The sequence below is a fragment of the Paramisgurnus dabryanus genome, chromosome 12, assembly GCF_030506205.2.
Source record: "Paramisgurnus dabryanus chromosome 12, PD_genome_1.1, whole genome shotgun sequence".
In the NCBI taxonomy this organism is placed as follows: domain Eukaryota; kingdom Metazoa; phylum Chordata; class Actinopteri; order Cypriniformes; family Cobitidae; genus Paramisgurnus; species Paramisgurnus dabryanus.
This window is the reverse complement of record NC_133348.1, coordinates 35,824,407-35,848,138: the sequence shown is the minus strand read 5'-3', so window position 1 is coordinate 35,848,138 and position 23,732 is coordinate 35,824,407. Positions and strand designations below refer to the sequence as shown.

General features: G+C 40.3%; 1 protein-coding gene across 1 annotated transcript; it reads left to right on the top strand.

Moving 5' to 3' along the window:
* The first annotated feature begins 295 nt into the window (after positions 1–295).
* On the top strand, positions 296–23,582 carry ccn6 (cellular communication network factor 6). Its single transcript, XM_065263782.1, has 7 exons — positions 296–726; positions 12,216–12,331; positions 12,501–12,576; positions 16,598–16,859; positions 18,070–18,303; positions 21,955–22,148; positions 22,514–23,582. Exons 3-7 carry the CDS (start codon positions 12,529–12,531, stop codon positions 22,793–22,795), a joined length of 1,020 nt encoding a protein of 339 aa, XP_065119854.1. The 5' UTR covers positions 296–726; positions 12,216–12,331; positions 12,501–12,528; the 3' UTR covers positions 22,796–23,582.
* The last annotated feature ends 150 nt before the right edge of the window (positions 23,583–23,732 follow it).

Sequence of the window (23,732 nt, the reverse complement as noted above, 5' to 3'; positions counted from 1 at the left end):
TTATTCACGATAAAACAAAGCTATGACCGCTTCACCTAATGGTTCTGTTTATCACTGCGCCCTTAGCAACCACACATATCGGTTTGTTGTTTTTATTTGAGCGTTCATGCATATTACACATTGGAACACATTTTTGTTCATAGTCAGGGATTATTTTTTTCTAGCGGAAGGAATGCTTTTTATTGATTTAACTTCATGAAAGTTGCACTAATATTTTTTTTTACTTTAATATTGTGTGGTAATCGTTTTATAAAGGCAACAAGGTACTTAAGGCAAGTGCTGTATCGTGAATAAGTAACAGCTAAAGTGGTTGCAACAACGCCTTCAGCTGTTACTTATTCACAATACAGCAAAGCCTCTCGTACCTTATTGCTTACATATATATTTATTAACCGAATTCATTGAAAATGTATTAATGAACTATCAATCGCCGCTGTAATGACCTGACGATCCCTGGAAATATTTAAAAAACGTTATCAGACAATCTAGCTCAAGAGGTTTGGGGGTGAGCTGTGGAAAGGTCAGCTGGTCATTGTGTTTGGGAAGTATGCCGGTCAGACCTTTAGGTGGCTTCTGGAAAACGATGTCGGCTGGTTGGTGTGGTTGCTGTTCCAGTACTGCCAGCAGGGAGAGCAGAACGAGCTGCTGAAGTGGCAGAAGGAACGACTGCTCGAGTACGCCAGAGATTTCCCTCCTGTCACATGGCACCTTGAAAGGAGGTTGAAGGTAAGATAAACTTAGTTACCTTTTAGACCTAAGTAATTGATGTTAAACAGTAACCAGTAGTAAAAGTATTATTTAATGAAATTATTCTATGGTTGTGTTTAGGGATGGGCATGATTAATCGACGATCGATAATTGATCATTAAGAATTTAGTCGATGACTTTAATTTGTTATTTATTAATCAAATACTTTTTTTATCTAATGCAGGTTGCGTTGCCTAGCGTAGCGTGTGTCTTGAAGCAATTAAATGAATTTCACTGTGTGGCAGCAATTCAACATTTTACCACCAGGGTGCAATATTTGACACCATACTCCGTTATCTTTGACCTTCCATGTTTTGATTTTAAAAAAATAATCATGAAGAGGTCATGATTTTTTGGAACAAATTAGGTCTCTGTTTAAGAATGCCTCTCACAGCTGCAGGTTCCACTGCTTACCGCATATTCAAGCGCATATATGTCGTATCAAGCGATGCCGAGTTGTTGGCTGCTGCAGGTATAGTAGAATTATGTTAAAATTAACATGAAATGACTTGTAGAATGCTGTGGAGCTGCTAGGACTTGTGTTTGTGCCACATAAAAGTCATCAGTATGTATCGAGCAATGCAGTTGATACATTTTTGTGGTGTTCTCCTCTTCAGAGAGTGTCCTGGACGAGTCCGAAGCGTCGGTCAGCACACAGCTGACCACCTCGGGAGACCTCGCCAGCTCAGTGTGCCAGGATGACAGGCCCGGACCTTCGTCCCTCCGAGAGACCTCGGAACCTGGTGGCGTTGTGCTGGAGGGCTGGCAGAAGTTCTTGGAGCAGCTGCCTGAATCCACCAAAGCCCTTGGTATGGCTCTGCGAACATCAAGTGGCTGAAGACCAATGAGACCTATAGGCTGTTCGAGAGGGCATCCAAGTACAAGAATGTCAGGGGAGAGATCACCAAGAAGAAGATCTTTAAGGAGAAGATGGAGTTCCACCCACCCCCACCTCCTATTGCCATCAAGGGAGCTGTGCCCAACATGCTCTCCTTCTTTACCACCTCTGCCTTCTTCTGGCGTCCGGTCGGTGTGATAAAGGCATTGATTTGCTGCCCCAACACCAACTGCCCCGCACCACCAGAGTACTACCTGGAGAAGAAAGGGTTTGGTACCTTTGCCAGGCAAGTTTGCGGGATGAACTTCTATTACACCCTGCTGACCGAGAGGTTGATGTGCAAACACTGTCTCAAGCTGAGGGAGGAGCTGAGCCAGGCCCAAGTGGTCGACAGCTTTGGCGCTCGCTTTGTGTCATTTCTTTCCTAACCAAGCTTAAAGACCTGTTAACGTGCGCGTGACATGAGTGTGGAGAACTAGCGTCTGTCATACATGTGGAGAATGTGCATTCGTCTTAACGTCATACCTACCGTGTCTAATTTCAAAATAGTGCACATATAAACTAGCCTAGAAATCTAGACGCACCCTAGCGGCCGCAAAATATATTTGCTGCCAGGGTTTAGTCTAGGCACTCACAATACACTTAACAGCCAAAAACCAAAATTTGGTCGGGCCAATCACATCGTGTGTAGCGTCTGTGGGGCGGGCTTAACATGATGACGACAGAGCTGCAACGGTTCCTACTTGAAAACAAAGAATGGCTGCTGCTGCTGGCGAACAGCTTTCTTTTGAAGCGGCTTTGGCCGCGACTCTGACTTATGTTTTTCTTTGAGAGAAGAGCAAATAACCCTACTGAAGTCCTTTTTAAGCAAGAAAGATGTGTTTGGAGTTTTGCCGACTGGTTACGGTAACTACGTCACCTTCTTCGTTGCTCTGATTGGTCATAGCGCTATCCTATTGCGTGCAGAGGCATTTTGAGGGACAACCTTATATCCCGCCCCTTGCATTGAGCCGTTTGTGTGAAGAGTTGCCAGACCTTACATCTTGATGTAGGTCTGGCTAACCAGGCTACATATAAACTGTTATACAGTTACTTGTATGAAGGGCTTGTGTTATTTAAGACACAATTGAAACAGTGTGGGCTGGAAAATCCAATCATTTTAGATGTTTTTTAAATTAGATTAAGTAATTTCAACAGCAGATAGAAATATCACATTAATAGCTGTTTAAAATAGACTTTTATAGACTTTTAAAGTAAATATTTAACATCCTTGAGAAAAATAAAAACAATACTATGTGTGATCAAAAAAGTAATCTCACAACAAATCCATGCATTGGGACAGGAAGTATACTAAAATGAATAATAAAATAAACTGGAGGACCGAGCATCCTTATGCTCTGTATATGTGTTAATATAAAAATGAACTCCTAGCAAGCTCATATAAACTGACTTGTCAATGCCAAAATGAAAGGAAACCAAACATATATAAAACTAAATAAAAAATAAGACCGCCAGTAGGTGGCGGCAAGGCATTGTTATATTTAGATCACTCAATGGCAAATGTTCCATAATGTTTTAATTACACAATCTTGGCTGTAAATTATCCATAACACACTGAACACAAAGAAACAGTATCATAGATAATTGAGAGTAGCATCTTTGTTCACATACACTATAGCAGACTATTTGAAAATTAAGCCTTGATGGTCTCAAGGATTTAGCCAAATAGGATATACTCCTGGATAAATATTCTGGTCCATATAGTCCTAACACTATCCATACTGTAGATTATAACTGTAACTAAATAACTGTCTGTTCATCATAACCTTATGGCCAAGGTGAAAATACTGCTCTAGCAGTAAACTAACACAGATAATTAATTTGAAGTTACACACAATATTAAGTTGATGTGACTATCAACATTATTATGTCTGAACAACTCAATAAAAAACGTTTGGAACTTAAAATTTTTCATTAAATCAATTACTTAGAATTTTTAACTTGCACCAATACATTAAATTAAGTAGTGGCAACAGATCCCCTGAATTATTTTTTAGAGTGTGGGTTAAAAATGACCCAATGCTGGGTTGTTTTTACTTAACCATAGGTAAAAACTACCCAGGTCATTGATAACCCACTGGTCTGTTCTGTGTAATACAGTATTCAGGCCCAAGTTAAAAACAACCCAGCATTTTCTAGAGTGTGAGGGAACATGATTTTATGAAGTAAAATCCTGTTTGGTCCTGGAGCAATATTACAATTAGATTTGCAGAATAAGTTTACAGTTATTATCAATTTTAGGCTATAACCAATGCAGTGCTTAAGCTCCAAGTAAATAAACAAACCACAGACAACAGCTATCACGTGTTTATTTAATTAAACAAAGCCTATAGAATTGTTTTGCATTTCTATCAAATTACCTAGTTTGATAACTTGTAACGACACAGTTGGGATCTAGACTTATAAACCCTACTGAAAAATCCAGCAAAGACCAGCATAAGATGGTAGCTGGTTTTATCTGGTTTAAGGTGGCAGGAGCTGGTTTAGGCTGTTCCTCCCAGCCTGGCAAGGCTGGTCAAGCTGGTGGGTGAGCTGGTCTTCCAGCCTGACCAGCTAAGTCCAGCTAGACCAGCTTTAAAAGTGACCAAAACACAGCTAGACCAGCTTTAAAAGTGACCAAAACACAGCTAGACCAGCTTGCTACACCAGCAATACCAGCTAAAACCAAGCTGGGAGACCAGCTAAATTAGCTCACCAGCTTATGTTGGTCTTTAGCTGGATTTTTCAGTATTTTGATTTTTATAGCTCCATTCAGGGGCGGAGTGGGACCCAAAAATCTACCGGGAAATTTCATAGACCACCAGCCCTCCATGGTCAAAAAAAAAATAAGCAAATGCTGAAATCTAAAATTACAATAAAATGACTGTACAACAACATGAAATACCAAGTGTAATAACTATTATTTAAAAGATCTTAAAGTCAACAACAGTTCCCTAGTTTTAAGTAAGATTAAGCTTACTATGGTTGTAAAGCAGTTGCTTATAAAATTATTAAGCCTGTTTGGAGAGAGATGTTTTATGTGACAAAATGTCAGTCATCGTGTGATAACGAAAATATAACGCAAATTGCGTGTTCTGAGCAGGTGTTGTCAGTGAACAGGCTGTAAACTGTTGGCTAAGTTACATACACTCGTGAAAAACTGATGCTGATTATCTGGGAAACATTCTCTAACAGCAGTCAAGTTGTCATTGTTTGTGTCAAAGTTGTGCATTTGTTGTAACATTAAAACAGGAGATCAGACTTACTCTGTGCTGCTCAAAGTGATGCTCGGAGCTCCATTCCTCGATGGATGTGCGAGGCTATGCTTTTTATTGGTTGTTGCGTTAAATCTTACCCAGATACAACAGTCCTATTTTCTGATTGGCTATTGTGTAGCCTCTTTCTTTATTTTTTGATTGGCTGATAGAACTCCAGGGGAGACGGGCTTGATAGAGAGGGCGGTGCGGCGGCTGCAGCCAGATACATTTTGAGCGCTGAAGCATATTAAATATATGATAAATAGGTTCCCTTTCAATACGGTTCACTTCGCATTGCGTCAGTTAGCTGACGCTATGGGGGAAACTCCTGTTTACTCCGTGACTGAAGCCTATTGGTTAACGTCTGTACAAAGTACAGACCAATGACGTTTGAACCCGCGCGCGGGAGGAACGCGTCCCTATATAAGCGCGGTTCAATCGTCAGGAGCTCATTATTTTCTCCTTCAGCGCGAACCTCTCGCTGCTCCGAAGAAAAAGAAGAAGCCTTACCTCGCCGTTGACAAAAGCCCTGCAGCGGAGTCCAGGCCTAGCGTCTTCCCCTGCCGTTTTCCGGCTGAGAACCGAAGATAGCAGAGTCCAGGTCTAGCGTCTTCCCCTGCCGCTTTCCGGCCGAGAACCGAAGATAGCCTTCGCTTGCCGTGGTACGAGCCCTGTGCAGCGGACACACGCCTGACGAGGTCTCCCCTGCGGCCGCCCGGTAAGATCAATATTTTTAATATAAAGCTATAAGCTAAAAGAGCAGGCGCTGTTGTAATAGCGTCCAGCACAGCGGCTCGGTGAGCCTCTCTGCTATGAATTTCCTCCGAGCGCGTTACCGGTCTGGCACCTCCCACGCCGGGACCGCGCTTATGCTTTGGTTGTCTTATCCATGCTTCGTGCTCCCCCTGCTGTTCCTCTCTCGCCGGGATGAACACACGGCGAGCCATGAGACTAGATGGATGCATAGACAAGCACACACGGACTAACCCCCCCTGTGTTCTGTCACACCGCAACCGTTCATGCTTACAGAGTCCCTTCGCTCCTCTTACATTCAGTGGCGAGATCTCTGGCACATATATCAATCCCCCGAGTGCATCGGGTGATACCGTCACGACGCATGGCTGTTCTGTCTGTGTTGCTGCTCCCCTCTGCCGTTCCTCTCTTGTTGAGATGAACAAGCGGGGAACCGTAGACCTGGATAGATGCATACGACAAGCAAACACGGGCGGTCTGCCCCTGTCTCTGTCATAGCACAGCCACTCGTGCTCCACGCTCGCGGAGTCCCTCGCTCCTTTCCCCACAGTGGTGAGGTCTCTTAACGGCTTAGCTAGCACGCGGTATTACGGCTCGCTGCCTCTAAATGCAGCTGTCCAGTGTTCAACGATTACAGAGCTTCATGCCCCTCCCCTCCTGGAGCGGCGCGATCTCATTCGTCTGCTCGATAGGGCCGATTCGCCGCTATTGGAGCACCAAGAACACTCATTATAAGAGAGCTTCATGCCCCTCCCCTCCTGGAGCGGCACGATCTCATTCGTCTGCTCGATAAGGCGGACACGCCTCTATTGGAGCGCTAAAACACTTATTATAGAGCTTTACTGGCCTGAGCCGATCTCACTTCAGATAGCTCATTCTTTGTCTGCCTGGTAATTTCTCTCTGGTTTAGACGGAATCAGAGGCAGAACGAATTTGTTTATAATATACTGAGGCCCGAATACCTCCCTTTATTCAGTCCCGTCCTATATCAGTGCGCTGAATATTGGTACATTCTTATATATATACCCGGTTTTTCTGCCCTTTTAATAAACGGCAAAACCGCGGGCCTCACGGCAGACTTCCTCTCTGCGATGGGTTCAGTCTGACATTAAACCACCTAGACATACTACCCTGCTCCGTGAGCCGTTCGGTCACCGTCACTACTGAGGCTTGTGCACCTGAACGGCTGAGCTCTGGTCTCCGCAGCACAGCTGCATCAACAGAGAACGAAACTGTCTGGGAGAAAAGGGGTTAAGTCGCGCCTCGGCTGGACTGCCCTGAAATGTTTTCTGTGTGCTGTTTATCCAAACATACTGTGTAATACTGTCGGCTATGCGACCTCACTATAGTGGCGAACGGTATTTAATTCCTCTAAAAAGAGTAATTTCCGTGCTTACTATACTGTGTTTTGACACCCACGGTTGTACGGTGTCTCTAAACACTTTATCGCCTTACTGACAAGCAATCAGTAATACGCACACACGGCCCGCTGTCCATAATTCTATCGACGCTAGCCGAAAAAACCCCGGTTTGGCCATATACTGTGTATTGACACCCCACGACTGTACGGTGTCTCTAACACCTTTCTGCCAAATTCGCTCGCAGCCCACCTCAGTTTCTCCGCTACGATGCTGATGGCGCAAACGAGCACGGTCTTACGGCTGTTATTTTCTCTTCCTAGAGGAAGGACAGCCTCAGACTTTTGCATGGCTCCAAGCGTTTGAATCGCGCCCTCTCCGGACGGCCACTCAAAGGCTTACAGCCAAGCGGTTTATGACGTTTTTCGGCCATATAGCTGATTTATATTAGCGGATCCGAAGACGCTCACACCTCCGCTCCAATACTCGGAGATATTAAGGGTAATATCAACCTCAAGTGAGCTTGCTACCCGCCACAATAAGTTTCAAAGCTTAAAGCGCGCGCACAGTCAGACGCGCGCGGCATCTCGTTTAAGACGGGCACACGTACCCCTCTAACGAGCCTCAGAAAGCTGAATATCGTGGCATTCTGTTCATAAGTCCACTTCAGTTTGACTAAGCAAAGGTCCCGCCCCGAGCTGACGGCCGGGAAGCTTGCTTAAGTTACACACGGCTGCATGAAGTGCTGTCATTACGAGCTAGCCCAGCATTTGCTGTGGGTTGAACACGCTTTACGACGGCAATCAGCCTTCGGCGCGTGGAACGCCGTTTGTCTCATATAAATCACCTTGTACTGTGAATACGGTACATTAAGAGGATGATTTAGCACTGCAGCACTCTCGACCGTGTTATTGTGATAATGCGGTCGGGCAATCTACGGTGGTTTCATTATTTACCGAACCAGACTGAGATCTCGCCCCCTGAACAAGCTGACGAGTCATCTCCTTTATAAACTCATTGCATCGCTTTATAAGCTATGTTCAATCAGAGTGATACGCATCTCATGCTTAACTACCAATATTAACCCATTACGATGGGCGTGCGGAGATGGCATCCGTGGGACACGACCTACATTACGTGCCTTATGACACATTGACACAAGCTGCTAGGACCCCTTTCACGAGGCGTCCTTATGCAAAGTCTGATCCATTCTGTCTAGTGACATTTGAAAGTCAAAACCCCCCGCGAATCGCCGGTGGAACACTTTTCTCCTCACTACAGAGGCACGGCGGCTCTCTCCCCTACCTATATCTATGTGGCCGTGATAACAGCGAACCACGCTTTTACGACCGACCATTCATTTAATTCACAAGCCTGTCATCTCTCAGATGCGGACGGCGGCGGTAACAGCGAACCATGCTTTTACGGCTGGCCATTCACTTTATTCATAAGCCTGTCATTTCTCAGATGCGGACGGTGCCCGAGGCACAGCGCTCTGGAACTGTCCAAGGTCCTGTATGACACATACGTCTGACGTACATCAGACGATCAGCTGTTCGTCTGCGTCACAGATCACTCACTAGAGCACCTGTCAATACAGGCTATTTATGGATCGTTGACGTTATCACCTCCCGTGACAATTATGCTCACTTGTCTTAGAGCATGGGCATGGTCTTAGAGGTTTCTCATTGACAATTGTGACACGGCCGGCTGGTCCCCGCCGTCCACGTTGTCAGTTTACAGCTTCGACATCCCTGCTTCGCGCACTACTGAGGTTTGTTGCATTAAAGGTGCGCCCATTAGCTCACCTGTATGCACGATATGGTTTTTAATTATATGCGTCCACCGTGCGCTTAGAGAAGCTCACATGTACACGCTATTACATTTGGTATACAATAAGATGCGCTTGGGAAAGCTCACCTGTATACACAGCTGTGTTATGCTTTGTGACACATACATTGTTGTTCATCTGTGTACGTTCACGGTGCGTTGGGTGCCCACCGTTACGTTCATCAATCATATCTGTACACATTCACGGCGCGTTCTGTGCACTGATTTATCTATACGCATTCACGGTGCACTGAAGAGTTCACCCGTGTGCGCACAATTTATTATCAGAACACATGACGGCGCGCTCGAGAATCTTGCCGGCCTGTGCATTATAACACTCTGATTCATCTATATGCATTCACGATGTATTCAAGTGTTCACCTGTGCCCGTGCAATTTATAGTCAATACACATTTACGGCGCGCTTGGAAAGCTCACCGATCTGTGCACTATAATACTACCTATATGCATCCCGATGCGCTCGAGGGTGCACCTGGGTTCACACTATTGTGGTATCTGTATAATCCCACGCTACGAACCGTTCTGCCGCATATTATAGTCAGATCGGCCGTTCGTGAGCTGCGCAGATCACTCACTACGTATGTCTGTTGCTAACAGTGGTTATTTAGATGGATCGTTGAAACCATCGCACTGGCTCACGCCCCTCTATGAGCTATGTCCTATATAGAGCCCACTCTGTTCGAGTTTGGCTTCTTCATGAACTTGGTCTACAGGGGTATCTATATCTATATTTGATATCTGCTACGCGGCCGGCTGGTCTTCGCCGTCTACGTTGTCAGATTGTACAGCTTAGACGTCCCTGCCCTACGAGCGCAGGTTCTCTCGGCTCAATCATGCACGCTCATGCGTTTTATGTGTACACCACGGTGCGCTCAGCGAGCTCACCAACGTGACTCTGAATTTACTTATCTCGCACAGCCGCGGCGCGCTCGGTACCTCGCCGTCTTGTGCTATGTTATGTGCCCCCGGTGCGTTTAAAACCCCACCGTGTGCGCGTCAACAATTTATATGGTGCTTACACATTTGCTTTTAAAGCTGTGAATATGCCGGGTATAGGGCCACACGCAGTGTCTCTCCGGTAAGGCACTTCAGTACGTTGTGTATGCACGGCGTGATGGGATTACGTTCCCCCATAGCGTCAGCTAACTGACGCAATGCGAAGTGAACCGTATTGAAAGGGAACGCTTAGGTTACTCACGTAACCCCGGTTCCCTGAAATAACGGGAACGAAGCATTGCGTCTCTTGCCGTGCTACAAACGTCTACGCAGCGAGTGTTATTCGGCTGCGCGCTTCAGTCGAATATAATGAGCTCCTGACGATTGAACCGCGCTTATATAGGGACGCGTTCCTCCCGCGCGCGGGTTCAAACGTCATTGGTCTGTACTTTGTACAGACGTTAACCAATAGGCTTCAGTCACGGAGTAAACAGGAGTTTCCCCCATAGCGTCAGCTAACTGACGCAATGCTTCGTTCCCGTTATTTCAGGGAACCGGGGTTACGTGAGTAACCTAAGCGTTTTAGTGTGGCCGGAGTGCACGACTAAAGACTGAAAGCACGGCTATTACCAGACCCGCCTTCGCGGCCTTAAAACACTACCGGCCCACCGGGAAAAGTCCCGACTTTCCCGATTGCCACTCCGCCCCTGGCTCCATTAAATAGTACATTTATCTTAAACAGTTTTAAATGTAATGACATTAAATCCTCAGTAGCATAGTCGAAGCAATCACAAAAAATAAAACACTTTTACACGCCAAGTACGGGGCTTTCATGAGTGCCATTGCGGGTGCAGTGCTCGCCGTCAACAAGGCAGACATGGTGCTCCTGGTCCAGGCGGTCAGGAACGGTCACCCAGAGCTCTACGACAGGTACTCTGATGAGGAGATGATGGCATTCCTCAAGCCTCATCAGATCAGGTCGTACGTTAGGCGTATTACCCGTGGTGTTGTGGTAAGTGTGGCTCTGCTTAGGTTGCATATGATATTATATTTTAAGTATGATATTTATATTTTTAATGAATTCCTTTAAATGTTTTTATTGGTGCTGTATTATTTGTACTGTGAGCATTTATATTTCACACAACAGAACAGAAAATAATTTGAATTACCACTAGACTTTTTTTATACATCCCAACATTTACTAAGTAGCGTTTCTCCAGTAATTAACAGGTCACCTTCATTGATTTTCCTTATAAACATCTTCATGTAAATGTATTTATTGGTATTTAATCTGCATCTATTTCATCTGCAATTAGATACGCAAACTCAATCTCTGCCTGACGTTTGTGGTCGACTGGACTGCGAGATTGGTGAAGTGTTATAAGCCCATTTTCATTCCTCCTCTCACTGCAACTGAATGCTCTCGTCTAACACCTGGTCACTTCATGTGTTTTCTTAGATTGAGTAGCTATCTGATTTGTTAAAACTGTTCTATTTACATTCTGCCACATAAATGCGTCTTGGCAAAATGGATATCAATCCGATCTTCTACTCCAGCACAAAATGCAAATATACACTATTATTTACTCCGCCTTAAAGCAACACTATGTAGTTTTTTTACCTTTAAATAATGTCTCTAAAATTATTCCAGTGATAGAACAACTTTTAACTGGACAAATTGTACTGTTGCTGCAACCTAAGCAGCCTCCTAGCTGCTACAAGCACACTCTGAAAGTGGCGGTGGAGGGTAGGAAACACAGCCCCACCCCTTCCCTGCATGCAGAAGAGTGTCTGATATCAGGCACTGTTGCGCTTTTCAACCACATGGGGGAGCTGTAAGTCATTTTTACATGGAAACTACACAGTGTTGCTTTAAATAACTTTAGACAACGCTTATGCAACAAAGCCAGCACTTACTGATAAAGTAAAATTTAATTGTGTTTTATTACAGAATGCATTTTTAAAGTGCACTTTAGCATTTTCTCCTAAATGACAATTATGTTGCCTTTAATGTTAGAAATATTATGTTTTAAAAAAGTGTTCTTTAATGCACTGAAATAAACCAGACAGTGTTGTTTGCTTAATCTACAGTTAATTTGGAAGCAAAAACTGAGTTTAAACCTCTATGAAGATGAGAGAAAAACCTCTTTCCCCTGTGTAAACATTACAGGAATGTAATGTCAAATACAAACGGTGAAGCAAAACACAACTTAATGACCTGAAAAATATGTATACCCATTTCTTTCAGCCTTTCTTTAGCCTATAAGTAAGAAACTACCTGTACAAAATGTAATTTAAATGTTATTAATTTAGTAAATGTTGTACATTTATTGCTGTTTAGGCTTAAAAATTTGTAACATGTATTGTTTTACACAATTTCACTTTTTAAGTCGTTTTTAAAAATACCTTGTGTTATTTCCTTTTCTCTTTTTTGCAGTGTAAAAGTTGTGAGAAGAGAGAAAGAAAGAGAGGTGGAGATCTGTGCGAGTTGTTGTAAGGAAAAGGTGTGTTTGGAGAGCAGACAGAGGGAAGCTTTGTATACCTCTTGGACAGGTCAGTTCCTTCTCTATTTCTCCCTCTCCTACTCCAGCCCTATTCCCTCTCTCTCTCTCTCTCTCTCTCTCTCTCTCTCTCTCTCTCTCTCTCTCTCTCTCTCTCTCTCTCTCTCTCTCTCTCTCTCTCTCTCTCTCTTCCTCAGCCGTCCCTATTTCTTTCATTCTAGGTGCACGGAGCTTCTTTGCAAGCCACATATGATGTTATCGCTACTGTTCTGTGTTCTGTTGCTCTTTCTGAGTCAGGTAAGGGCATTGTTTCTATTCTCTCCTCACAATCAATTCAAGAGTAGCCAACAGCATCCTTGTCTGTCTAAGAATTATATCACCTTAACTATAATTTAGAGTATATTACCCTTTGATTTTACAGGAGCTAGACTAACCAAGCTGACTGCGGTTTCTATAATGTTTTAGATTTTTACGTTAAAATATTACTATACTTTCGCAAAATTAACATTTGAATCTTGAACATTTTATTACATCGCTTTTTAAAACCACCTACAGTATAGTTGAACACTAATTTGTTGTAACCTCAAGCTGACAAAATGCAGCGTTAGAATATGTACAAATCAAAACAATAATGACTAATCTTACATTCATTGGATGTGTTCAATGTTTTGAAAAAGAATGCTCTTTAATGAAAATGTCCCTCCATCTAATATCACCGGCCTTTAAACTAACAATAAAAAATTGCAAATTATAGTCCATGACTATAATGTAAACGGAAACCTACTGGCTATTTAAGAAAAACATACTTTCATATTTTTGAATTTGCTATTAGGCAACCGACTGCAGAGTTATTTTTTGAAAAGTTCTCACAACAAATTTTTTAACGTTTACCCAATGTAATTACAGAACATTGTTTTGTTATCTGGACATAGGCTAGTTAGCAAGTTTAGACAAATAACAATTTGTTTCAAAAACCCATCAAGGCTGCATTGGTACCAACACTGTGACATTGACATAGATCTCAACACTTAACACTTAAAACCACACTTGCTTTGGCAATTAGGTAAAAATAACTTAACCACACATTAGGTAACTAACAGTGACAACAACAACAACAAAAAATAAAGGAATAAAATTAAGCAAACATAAAAACAGTATAGTATTTGATTTTTGCTGAAATGCTTATAAAACTGTGTGCACATACAGTACAGTTTGTGTTTTTCTAGGTAAGTTTAGGATTATCACATACAAATATTTTATCTGTAAAAAGATGCAAAAGTGTGTCTGACATTTCTTGTAAATGAGAATTTTTATCAGACTCTAATGGATTCTGCCAACAAACCTGTATTTCTGAATGGCCCATGGATAGAATTAAGCAGGTTTAAAGAGAAAGTATTTGATAAATGTATACGTGCAAAGAGTATTCGGTTTGACGGTGGTTAGAGGCTTTTGCATCAATTATGGATTAAAGTACTAAGTAATAATGTAACAACACTATAGTGTTCGGGGTTAGGTGCTTGTTATTATGCATAATATACACTCTCAGAAATAAAGGGACAAAACTGTACCTTTTCTGTCACTGGGGCTGTACCCATAAGTTTCCGTTTGGTGCCTTTACATGAATAAAAAAAACAGAATACAATTTTGGGTAGATTACCGTACCTTTAGGACCTACATTGTTAGAAAAAAGTCAAAATATGTACCCTAGCTGTCAGTGGGGCAGCACCCTTTAAGAAGGTAATTGCATGGAACATAAGGTACAGATATGTAAACAATTAGTACCAATATGTACCTTTGAAATACTAATATGTATTTTTGAGGTACTAATAAGCTTTCTTTGGTCCCAGTATGTACCTCTGAGGTACTAAAATTAAATCATTAGGTGCAAAGCTGTTCTTTTTGAAACGGTACAGCCCCAGTGACAGAAAAGGTACAGTTTTGTACCTTTATTTCTGAGAGTGTACTGTAATTACTATAATAATTAGATATAATGTGTAACAGGCATTTGGACATGCTTTGGACAAACTGTTATTCATCTAATTACAATCAACAAAATATTTTTTGTTAGTAATATTTAGACTGAATGTTATTTAGTGTAGACAAAATAACAAATTGAATCATACAATACCAAAAAAATACATCTATGTTATTCCTTTTCTTGGCAGAATTGTTTCTTTACTTGAAAAATGTACAGGTCTTTCAGTTGTAAGTTAGTTATTTAAAACCTGTCAGCTGTGGATGCAGGCTAAACTATTCTACCTTTTCTGTGGATGAAATGCGACTTAATGTGACTTAACAACATTTTAATCTGCTTTCACAATGAGTTCACTTTGTAAACTTGACAAAATGACTTAAGATTTTTGTTGTGACCTCTGGTGACCCTGGAAGCATTTGTGTTAGGGAATCGTTAAAGATGGTAAACATTACAGTATGGGAAATGTCTATCTCATATAGTCATATATCTCATATGGTCTTTAGTTCCGTTTAGTTCAGTTTCTGTTTGTTTAATGGTCTGAGTTGCTAAACTGAACTACTGAACAAATACCTCGTCGAAATAACAAATGCTTTAGTTTCCTAGATAATCTAGGTGTAGTTTATTTTGTTTGTTATATAAATAAACTACTTTAAAAGGACTTTGTTTTTCTTAGCAGAGTTTAACGGTGTTTTCCACGAAAGCCACTTGTTACTGATGAAACCGTCTATATAGCCTTAATGGTGTCATCTGGATACAGATTTTACAAACAAATACAAACAATTTGAAGAGTTAGATTTGGAAACTACACCAGAGGAAACTTTTATTAGTTAGTAATGGCTTAAATTTTTATGTAAGCAATAAGGTACGGGAGGCTGTGCTGTATAAGTATCGGCTGAAAGGCATTGACACAAAGCAAAGTGCCTACAACCTCTTCAGCCGTTACTTATTCACAATACAGCACTTGCCCTGAGTATCTCATTTCTTTTATAAAATGGTTACCACACAATATTAAAGTAAAAAATGTATTAGTGCAACTTTCATGAAGTTAAATCAATAAAAAACATTCCTTACCCTAGAAAAAAGTAGTCCCTGACCGTGAACAACAAAGTTTCAGTGTGTAATATGCATGAAAACTCAAACTGATTCATGTGGTTGCTAAGATTGTTGCTAAGGGCGCAGTGATAAAAAAAAACCATTGGGTGAAGCAGTCATAGCCATGTTTTAATGTGAATAAAGCACACCTATTGACCAATTAGAATCAAGGATCGGAACTAACCGTTTTATAAAATAAATAAAAAGTATGTACTGAGGATCAGATACATTATAATCCCAACAATATCTGTAGTGTTACCAAAGACTAGAGATCATCTGTTAAAAAACCGAAAGTGCTCTTTAACAATTTTTTAAATGGTAAAAGTAATTTATAATATGTATAGTAAATAATATGTCAGTAGATATTTCAGATATCTACAAATGCTCACTTATTTATGCTCTCTCAGGTTAAAGGTGCATTTGTTCACCATGTTAAAATAACTATATGTAAGTAATGTGTACTGGAGGTGGAATTCACTGAATAGTGTAAACACTGAAGCTGTGTGGTGCTATAAAAACATTGCTATTTTTGTTTTAATGTACTGAATAGCCTTAAGTTAAACCAAAGGTGTGATTTTTAGGGTGGTGCTCTGTTTTTAGATGAGGAGAGTCTGTTTGTTTACTCTAGTGATTTTCAGAAAAACAAAAAACTTGTCGATGTCTTTAGTATTTTACTGCCTCTCACAGTAACACCACATAACTGTCGGTTGTGTAATGGTTAAAAAAACAATAAGCTCTTAAAATATAAATGACAAACTGCTATCAAAGTTATTTAATTAACTCAAATTTGTTTGAATCAGTTGGACTCTTGTCCTGAAAGAATAAATGGACCCTGAAAGGCACATGTATTTCTTGGCAAAAACTGAAAAGGATGGAGTGTGCTACTTCAGAAAGCTCCAGTTATAGCACATATACATAGATATATATTTGCTGCCTGCGCACAGTGCAGACACTGTCAAGGCATCAGGTTGATGTTTTTCTTCCACAGGCTGCTATAACAGTAAAGCAGTCAGTAAAAAAAATCATATGAAGGAGTTGCTATTTACTTTCTAGGCCAAGCCTGTGGATTTGCTGCTAAACAAACAGAAATAGGCAGAAAATGACATTACCACAGTATTTAATGAGAGATTAGAGTTAGGGTGAGACAGCAACCCGTTCTTTAATAACACAGCTCTGTGTTAAACAGCTGAATCATTGCCTATCAGTATATAATCTGTAAAGTTTTAATAAATGTTTTCTTGCTGTATTCAGGGTGCTGATACCCAGCAGAAGCTTCGAGGAGGGACAGGTGTGGCAGAAAGGAAGCAGTTTTGTAGCTGGCCATGTAAATGTGGCGTCCGACAGCATTGCGCCCCTGGGGTCAGCTCTGTTTTGGATGGCTGTGGGTGCTGCAAAACCTGCGCACGGCAAATTGGAGAACCATGCAATGAAAGGGATATCTGTGATCCGCACAAAAGTTTATACTGCGACTTTTCCAAAGACAAGCCACGTTTTGAAGCTGGTGTCTGTGCTTGTGAGTAAACATTTTAGAAAGTACACCTGTTTAGAGGTTACACTCTTTAAAAATGACATCGATAGCTCAATACACTCAATAGAGCTAAAAATATTACTAGGGTGGATCCCACACTGTAAAAAATTAGCTTTAATTATGCAGCTGGTTGCCAGTAACTTACTGTAGAAGATAATGACTGAATATGTTTCATGTTCATTTAACTTTAAACAAACTGTTGCCAGTAAATAACATAAATGTAAAATCTACAGTAAGTTAATGGCAGCAGTTGTCAGTAATACCCAGTAATACTGTCATTTCTACTGAAATTTTTTACAGTCCAGAAATATTTTACCCCCCAAAAATTCTGTTAATATGTAATTATAAACATAATGCTGTTACTAGTCTGATATTTTTACATGTAACTCATGGGGTAGGTTTATATTGTATCATCATCCCTGTTAAACACTGAAAAGCACTATAAAAATATGTGACCCGAGCTGGCAAATCGAGTCGGTATGCACACCATTTTATTTTGAGCTTTATTTTGATTTTGTTCAAAATAAAGTTTTTCTTGAAAAAAAAAAGTCATCGTAAAATTAAGTCATCGTCTACAGATCCCAATGCTCTAAATAGTCTAAAATGAAATTTTTTTGTATGTTTACTGAGAGATGTACCATTCTAAATACTTAATCTAATACAAAGATGCGTGTCCATCCACATGCGTGTCTGACATTTTGGTTTCTATTTTAAAACATGTAGGAATAAAAAAATTATGTACAGGACTTGCTTGATGTTAAAATAATTATTAAGAGTGATAAAGTTTGGGACCTGATCGATGTTAAAAGTGTTATGAAAAAGGCGACAAGACTCAAAAACGATCTTCCACAGATGTGCGTGACCCCGATATACACACATAATTAAAATGTGATGAGCCATATGTGAATTCTGGACATGTACTTGAGCTACACACAAGTTTAGATAATCAGTAATTATAATTATCTGGAATTTAAGACCAGACATACATTTTACTTTTTAAAAGTATTATGTTTCTTTAAAAATGTCTTGTTTTGTGTGCTATGATGATAATAAAAATTACATGAATTTGGGGGTGAACAAGTTCTGGAGTTAGTTCCCACAGTTGGGAAAGTCTTCAAGAAATCTGTAATTGAAAATAAAAAAGTAGAATGAAAAGAAAAATTATTAAACTCAAGACCTGCATGTTTTTTTCTAGACATGATGGGGGTGGGTTGTGATCTGAATGGGGCTCACTATGACAATGGACAGGCCTTCCAGCCCAACCCACTTTACAAGTGTACTTGCATTGCTGGAGCCATTGGCTGTACCCCTGTCTTCATTGAAAAACCTGCAGGGATGCTGAACGCCACTCCCCTCCAGAGCAAAACGCTAACAGGTCTTAAGAATAACAGTAGGCCCAAACATCAGCAGGACACCAACTACATGTCAGGTGAATATGACTGCACAATGAGACATAAAAGCCAACAATATTAGGAAACACGCTGAGCTATGATGTTATTGGTTAATATTTTTCCTTGGCAGAAAACTGACTAATGTGAACTGATGACTTATGCACCAGGTAGAGTAGTAAGATAATATAAAAGGTCAGCAGTTTCATGTTAACTAAAAAAAGGAATATTATACAGGTTGTAGCTTTAAATTCATAACTTTTGCCCCTCTATCGCATCCCTGTTTGAAACATAAAATGACAAGTTTTTTTGCAAAGTTGATTTTTTTTTATATGGGTTTTGCTTCGGTACTGCTCCTATGTGTGGATAATTCTGAACATTTGAGGTATACATTGTTTGTGATTACTATATCAGATGGGATCTTTCATTGTACATCGATATGACAATGTAAAGTATGCCCTACACGGCATATATGAGGAAAATTGTTTGTTGCCAGGCCTCATATGCTTTGCTTGTAAGTGCCCTACACTGTCAAACATGTCTGTATAAATTGCAGTATTACTGGCAGCTAGCTGCCAGTAACTTACTGTAGATTTTACATTTATGTTATTTACTGGCAACAGTTTGTTCAAAGTTAAAATTAACATGAAACATTTTTAGTCTTTATCTTCTACAGTAAGTTACTGGCAACCAGCTGCATAATTACAGCAATTTTTTTACAGTGTAATGGAATTTAAAATGATTAAACCAATATACAGAGCTCACAATGGGGCTCATTCACTATCATGTTGCATCAGCTTTGTGTGTGATGTTTTAGCAAAAATTCAGCTAAAACATAAGATCTGCAATTCAGTCAGGACAACTCTTAAGATAAATTTCAGCATGTTTAAGGAGATAGTATACACAATAAATGAAAATCATGTCATCATTTACTGTGGAAGTTGTTCCGAAAGTTTTACATTTCTTTGTTCTGCTGAATGCACAGCAAAATATTTAGAAGATTATTAAACTTTTTTCAAAATATCTTCATTGACGTCCGGACCACCCTCAGTTAGGGTTGACCCAGCCTTATCACTTCTTTTCTTGGGTTGAACTCTTCACAGGGACTTCACAGTTTCAATATGTGGCACTTCCATGTGACATATTTTCTACATCAACCTCCCTTTGGGCAGGATTTCGTCTCCATAGTGTCCCTTTTTCTGTATAGAAGAAAGAACACTCCCAGTGCAAACTTCTGAATTGATTAGCTATAAAACTAAGCAACTAAGACTATGGCTTGAGTATTGTAAGGTTGCGAGTTGTGTTGGTGCAGCTTGTTCCTTAGCATCTTTTTGCTGAGAAGTGGAATGATTGAACAATTTATAACATTCTAACAAGATTAAATGCATGACTAGTCGATTTTATCCAGAAATACTTTTTCTTATGCTGGTCCTGGGGTCTCATTTATAAATGATCCAAATGTGCGTATGATTCTTACTAAAAGTCTACGTACGCTAAAAAGGCAAAACTAGCGTACGCAAAAAAATTCAGATTTATAAAACCATGCGTATACACACACCAGCAACCAATGTTCCTTTTATAAATCACAGATCACCTGAATGTGTGCGTATGTGAATCTGCCTCATATCCCACCCTATACACGCCCATCTTTAACCATAAATAGTCCATGCAAATCGTCTCCTGAATGCTGATCCTCATATTAATGAGACTGGCATCCAATTGTTAGTTGTAAGCTATAAGCGCCCAGCCAATAAATGCAAGCCATTGAAGTAATCCTCCAGCATTGCAATCATGTAGCATTACAAACGGGAATTTATATATTGTTACGGCAATTATATTGTACACCTTGGCAAAATTACAGCATAAATGAGATAAATCACAAAAATAAAATAGATATGTGTTTTGCACATGCGTCTGATATATGCGGACTGTTTCCCCAGCAGCATGAGCGTTCTTCCATGCTATACAAAGAGCAGACATATTTTTAAAAACAATAATTTAAATTTAAAAACATAAATAGTAATTTACTTTACCTAACAGACTTGCATAAAAATTTACACGCGTGAGTAAATATTTATTTTAGCGTAAGAAGTGAACACATGTTTCTTCATGACGGTTTCAGTTTGCCCTGCTGGAAAAACCAGCATACCAGCAAGACGAGTGAACACCAGCTAAACCAGCATTAGCACAACCTAAACCAGCACTAGCAAGAGCATCCCATGCTGGTCATACTAGCAAGACCAGCATATGTTGTGTTTTGGTGCTGGTATGCTGGTGACCACCAGCTAAACCAGCATCAAACCAGCATAATTCCCATGCTGGTCCATGCTGTTTTTTTCAGCAGGGTGAACATTATAATTAGGACTATTATAACGATAACATAGATAGAAACGATTATGTGGGAGCTTGACGGCTGTATTTCCACCCTTTGACATTTGATGGTAAAAATGAACAGTAATAAAGAAAAATATTTGGTTATTTACATTTTCTGCAATTATCTAATGGATGCGTATTTGATGCTATCCTGTATTCCATGCAGTCCGGCCATCTCGTGCTCCCGTAGTGGACAATGTGACCTTGAGACAGCACTGATTAAATATTTTAAATGTTTTTAGATTGAATAAAGATGTTTATGAAACAATTATCACTCAGTCCAAGTGCAAATAACATTACTTAATTGCCATGATAACATGGATCTAACATATGATATAGAGTGAAATTAAATATGTGTTTGTTATCAATACTTATAATCGTTCTTGTCATATTTACTTTCTTCAGTCTGATTTCAGTTAACTTTCTTGCCATCTGTGTCACCAATTCACATTAATTGTCTCTAGAATGTGTGCACATTCTGCCGTCAAGTTTTTTTTATAGATCACAAACTTTGCGTTGGAAGTGGCGTACGCACGTTTCAGCCCCGTTTTGTGCATACGCAAGCTTTATAAATGAGGCCCCTGATCAATCACAAAGTAAAGGGGTCTAAATATATTTATAGAAATATTTATCTTCTTTGGAAGGTGCAAGACCAGAATGTTTGCCCATTGCATTGGCCAGGGTACTAGTTATGGTAGGACTAATTGCCTACGAATTAGTATCAAACTACGTGTTTTTCTACCTCTGTACATATATTTCCACCCTGCTCGCATACAGTTTCTCGCCATCACCCTTCTTGTCAAGTCCATGGTTTTCCTGCAGCATTGGACTAATTCTTAACTGTAACATTATCATTTTTTTTTGTTGGTGGGTTAAATAAGTCAGCTGTCCGCTGTTCATCAGATGATCGTAAGGTAAGCTGATTTTGTTAATGAGAGCAAAGTTTTGGTATTTGGGCTAGGATCATTGGGCCGATCTGGCAGAGGACCAAGTAATTGACGTAACATTCATAGAACACATTTTCCATAATCTCTGTGTGAAAAGAGCTAAAGCTTGTTATGGCTAGCCTTAACAAAACTGCCTATCTATTTGAAAAAAAAGCCAGTAGGTTTGAGCCATGTTGATGTGTAAGCTGACTGGCTGGCAATGAAAACAGTCTGTTCCTCCAGAGTTTCATGACTGAGCACCGTAGGTCATTTTGCCTATAGTGCAAATTTGCCCCCACTGGAATTAGCCCAGAATCAGATGCCTGGGGTGACGGTAGGTTTTGTTTGTTTACTGTGAGATGACATAGTGCTTTGTGACTGTAACACTGAAAGCTTACAGGGATCCTCCTTTAGCCTGGAAGAAGAATTGCTTGGTGCAGACAACGCCCTGGTCAGCCTGTTCACGTACCTGTGGCATCGGCATCTCCGTACGGGTCAACAATGACAACAGCAAGTGTGAGATGAGAAAGGAACGCAGACTCTGTCTACTTCGACCATGTGAAAAGAAAGCTCTGAAAGAGCTGAAGGTAAGACATCCATCCCACTGGTACTATATATGCTATGCTAGATACAGATCAAAGATCAAGACTATAGTAGACTGTCAATTTTACACATTATTAGAGTGCAATTATTATTAGAATAATACATTACATGCTGTGACAAAGTCCACAAAGACCTGCTATCGACCTTTAATTATAATTTTTTTACAGCAATTGTATTTACCAATAATGAGATAAAAAGTTCATCAATAACCAAAAGTACACACTGTTAAGTCTCTCTTTATTTCCCTTTTGTTTAAAAGGAAACGGCATTCATTTAGTTTTCAGGGCCCATTTTGTTACCTATTCCTCAAAAGTGTCATCAGCATTATTTTTTTCTCTTTAATTCCTAGATGCCAAAAGGGAAGACCTGCAGACCGAAATTCCAGGCCAGCAAAGCCGAGAAGCTGTCTCTCTCTGGCTGCACAAGTGTTAAAAAGTACAAGCCCATGTACTGTGGGATCTGCACAGACAAGCGCTGCTGCATTCCCAATAAATCAAAAATAGTGAGCATAGATTTCCACTGCAAAGGAGGATCCAGTGTACGCTGGAAGATGCAGTGGATCACTTCATGTGTGTGTCAGAGGAAGTGTAATGAACCGGACGACATGTTCTCAGAGCTACACTTAATATAAAACAGACACACAGGGAGAGGAAATGTGAGGAATGGTTATTCTTTAGCTTTACCTAATGTTTGCTATAGCGTATACAACAGTTCTTTCTGGTTCTCGTATTTGAATGGCTCAGGGCCTTTTTCAGTTATGCAACATTTTAGCAGTATCACCACACTGTTTCACTGCTTGTATTATTCCACCACTGGTTGTTTTAGAATTAGTACTGGAGGCTTGTTTAAGCTCTTAAGTGTTCATCCTTATTTTGCCAAGTCAGAGATGTCATCAGGGCAACATATTGTTTTGACCCAAGGACAAAATTTTTGTAAACAAAACCTAAACCCACCCCAAACCCCAACCATAACTGAACCCTAAAATTAGAGGATAATGAAGTGAAAAACAATGGTCTAAAAGCAGCTAAACCTGGTTGTGAGCTTAAACCTAAAAAAAACCTGTAAACTTTTCTGAAATCTGATTGGTTTATTCAAATGTTGTTCCGGGGTCAACATAATGTTGCCTTGAGGACATTAACCACTTGGCAAAATCAGGAGAGCCGCACTTAAGCGGTACAGTCAGATATGTGTGACTAGAAAAAGCTGTCACCAGATGGAACGGTCACACACGGCACAAACACTCTCTTTAAAACAGTGGTTCTCAAACTGGGGGCCGCGAGATGGTGCCAGGGGGGCCCCAGTTTTATGACATTTTATAAAATACATTCATTTATCATGAATTCTGTGTACAGTAATGAAACCAAAAAAAATCAGGCTTCTAACAAACATCACTACTTTGTATAACTTAATATGTTTTGTTTACCCAGGTGAAAAAGTAGTACACTTCCATAGTGTACTTAAAGTGCTTTATTTTCGCACACTAATTTTGTACTTAATATACTAAAAATTCATCTTTAGTACTTCTTAAGACGTTCTTAAAATCATCTAAGTGTACTTCACTGTGCTAT

Coding starts and splice junctions, on each gene's coding strand:
- ccn6 (XM_065263782.1), top strand. CDS start 12,529: ATGATGTTATCGCTACTGTTCTGTGTTCTGTTGCTCTTTCTGAGTCAG. Junction 16,860..18,069: donor TGAAGCTGGTGTCTGTGCTT/GTGAGTAAACAT, acceptor GTTTTTTTCTAG/ACATGATGGGGGTGGGTTGT. Junction 22,149..22,513: donor AAGCTCTGAAAGAGCTGAAG/GTAAGACATCCA, acceptor TTTAATTCCTAG/ATGCCAAAAGGGAAGACCTG.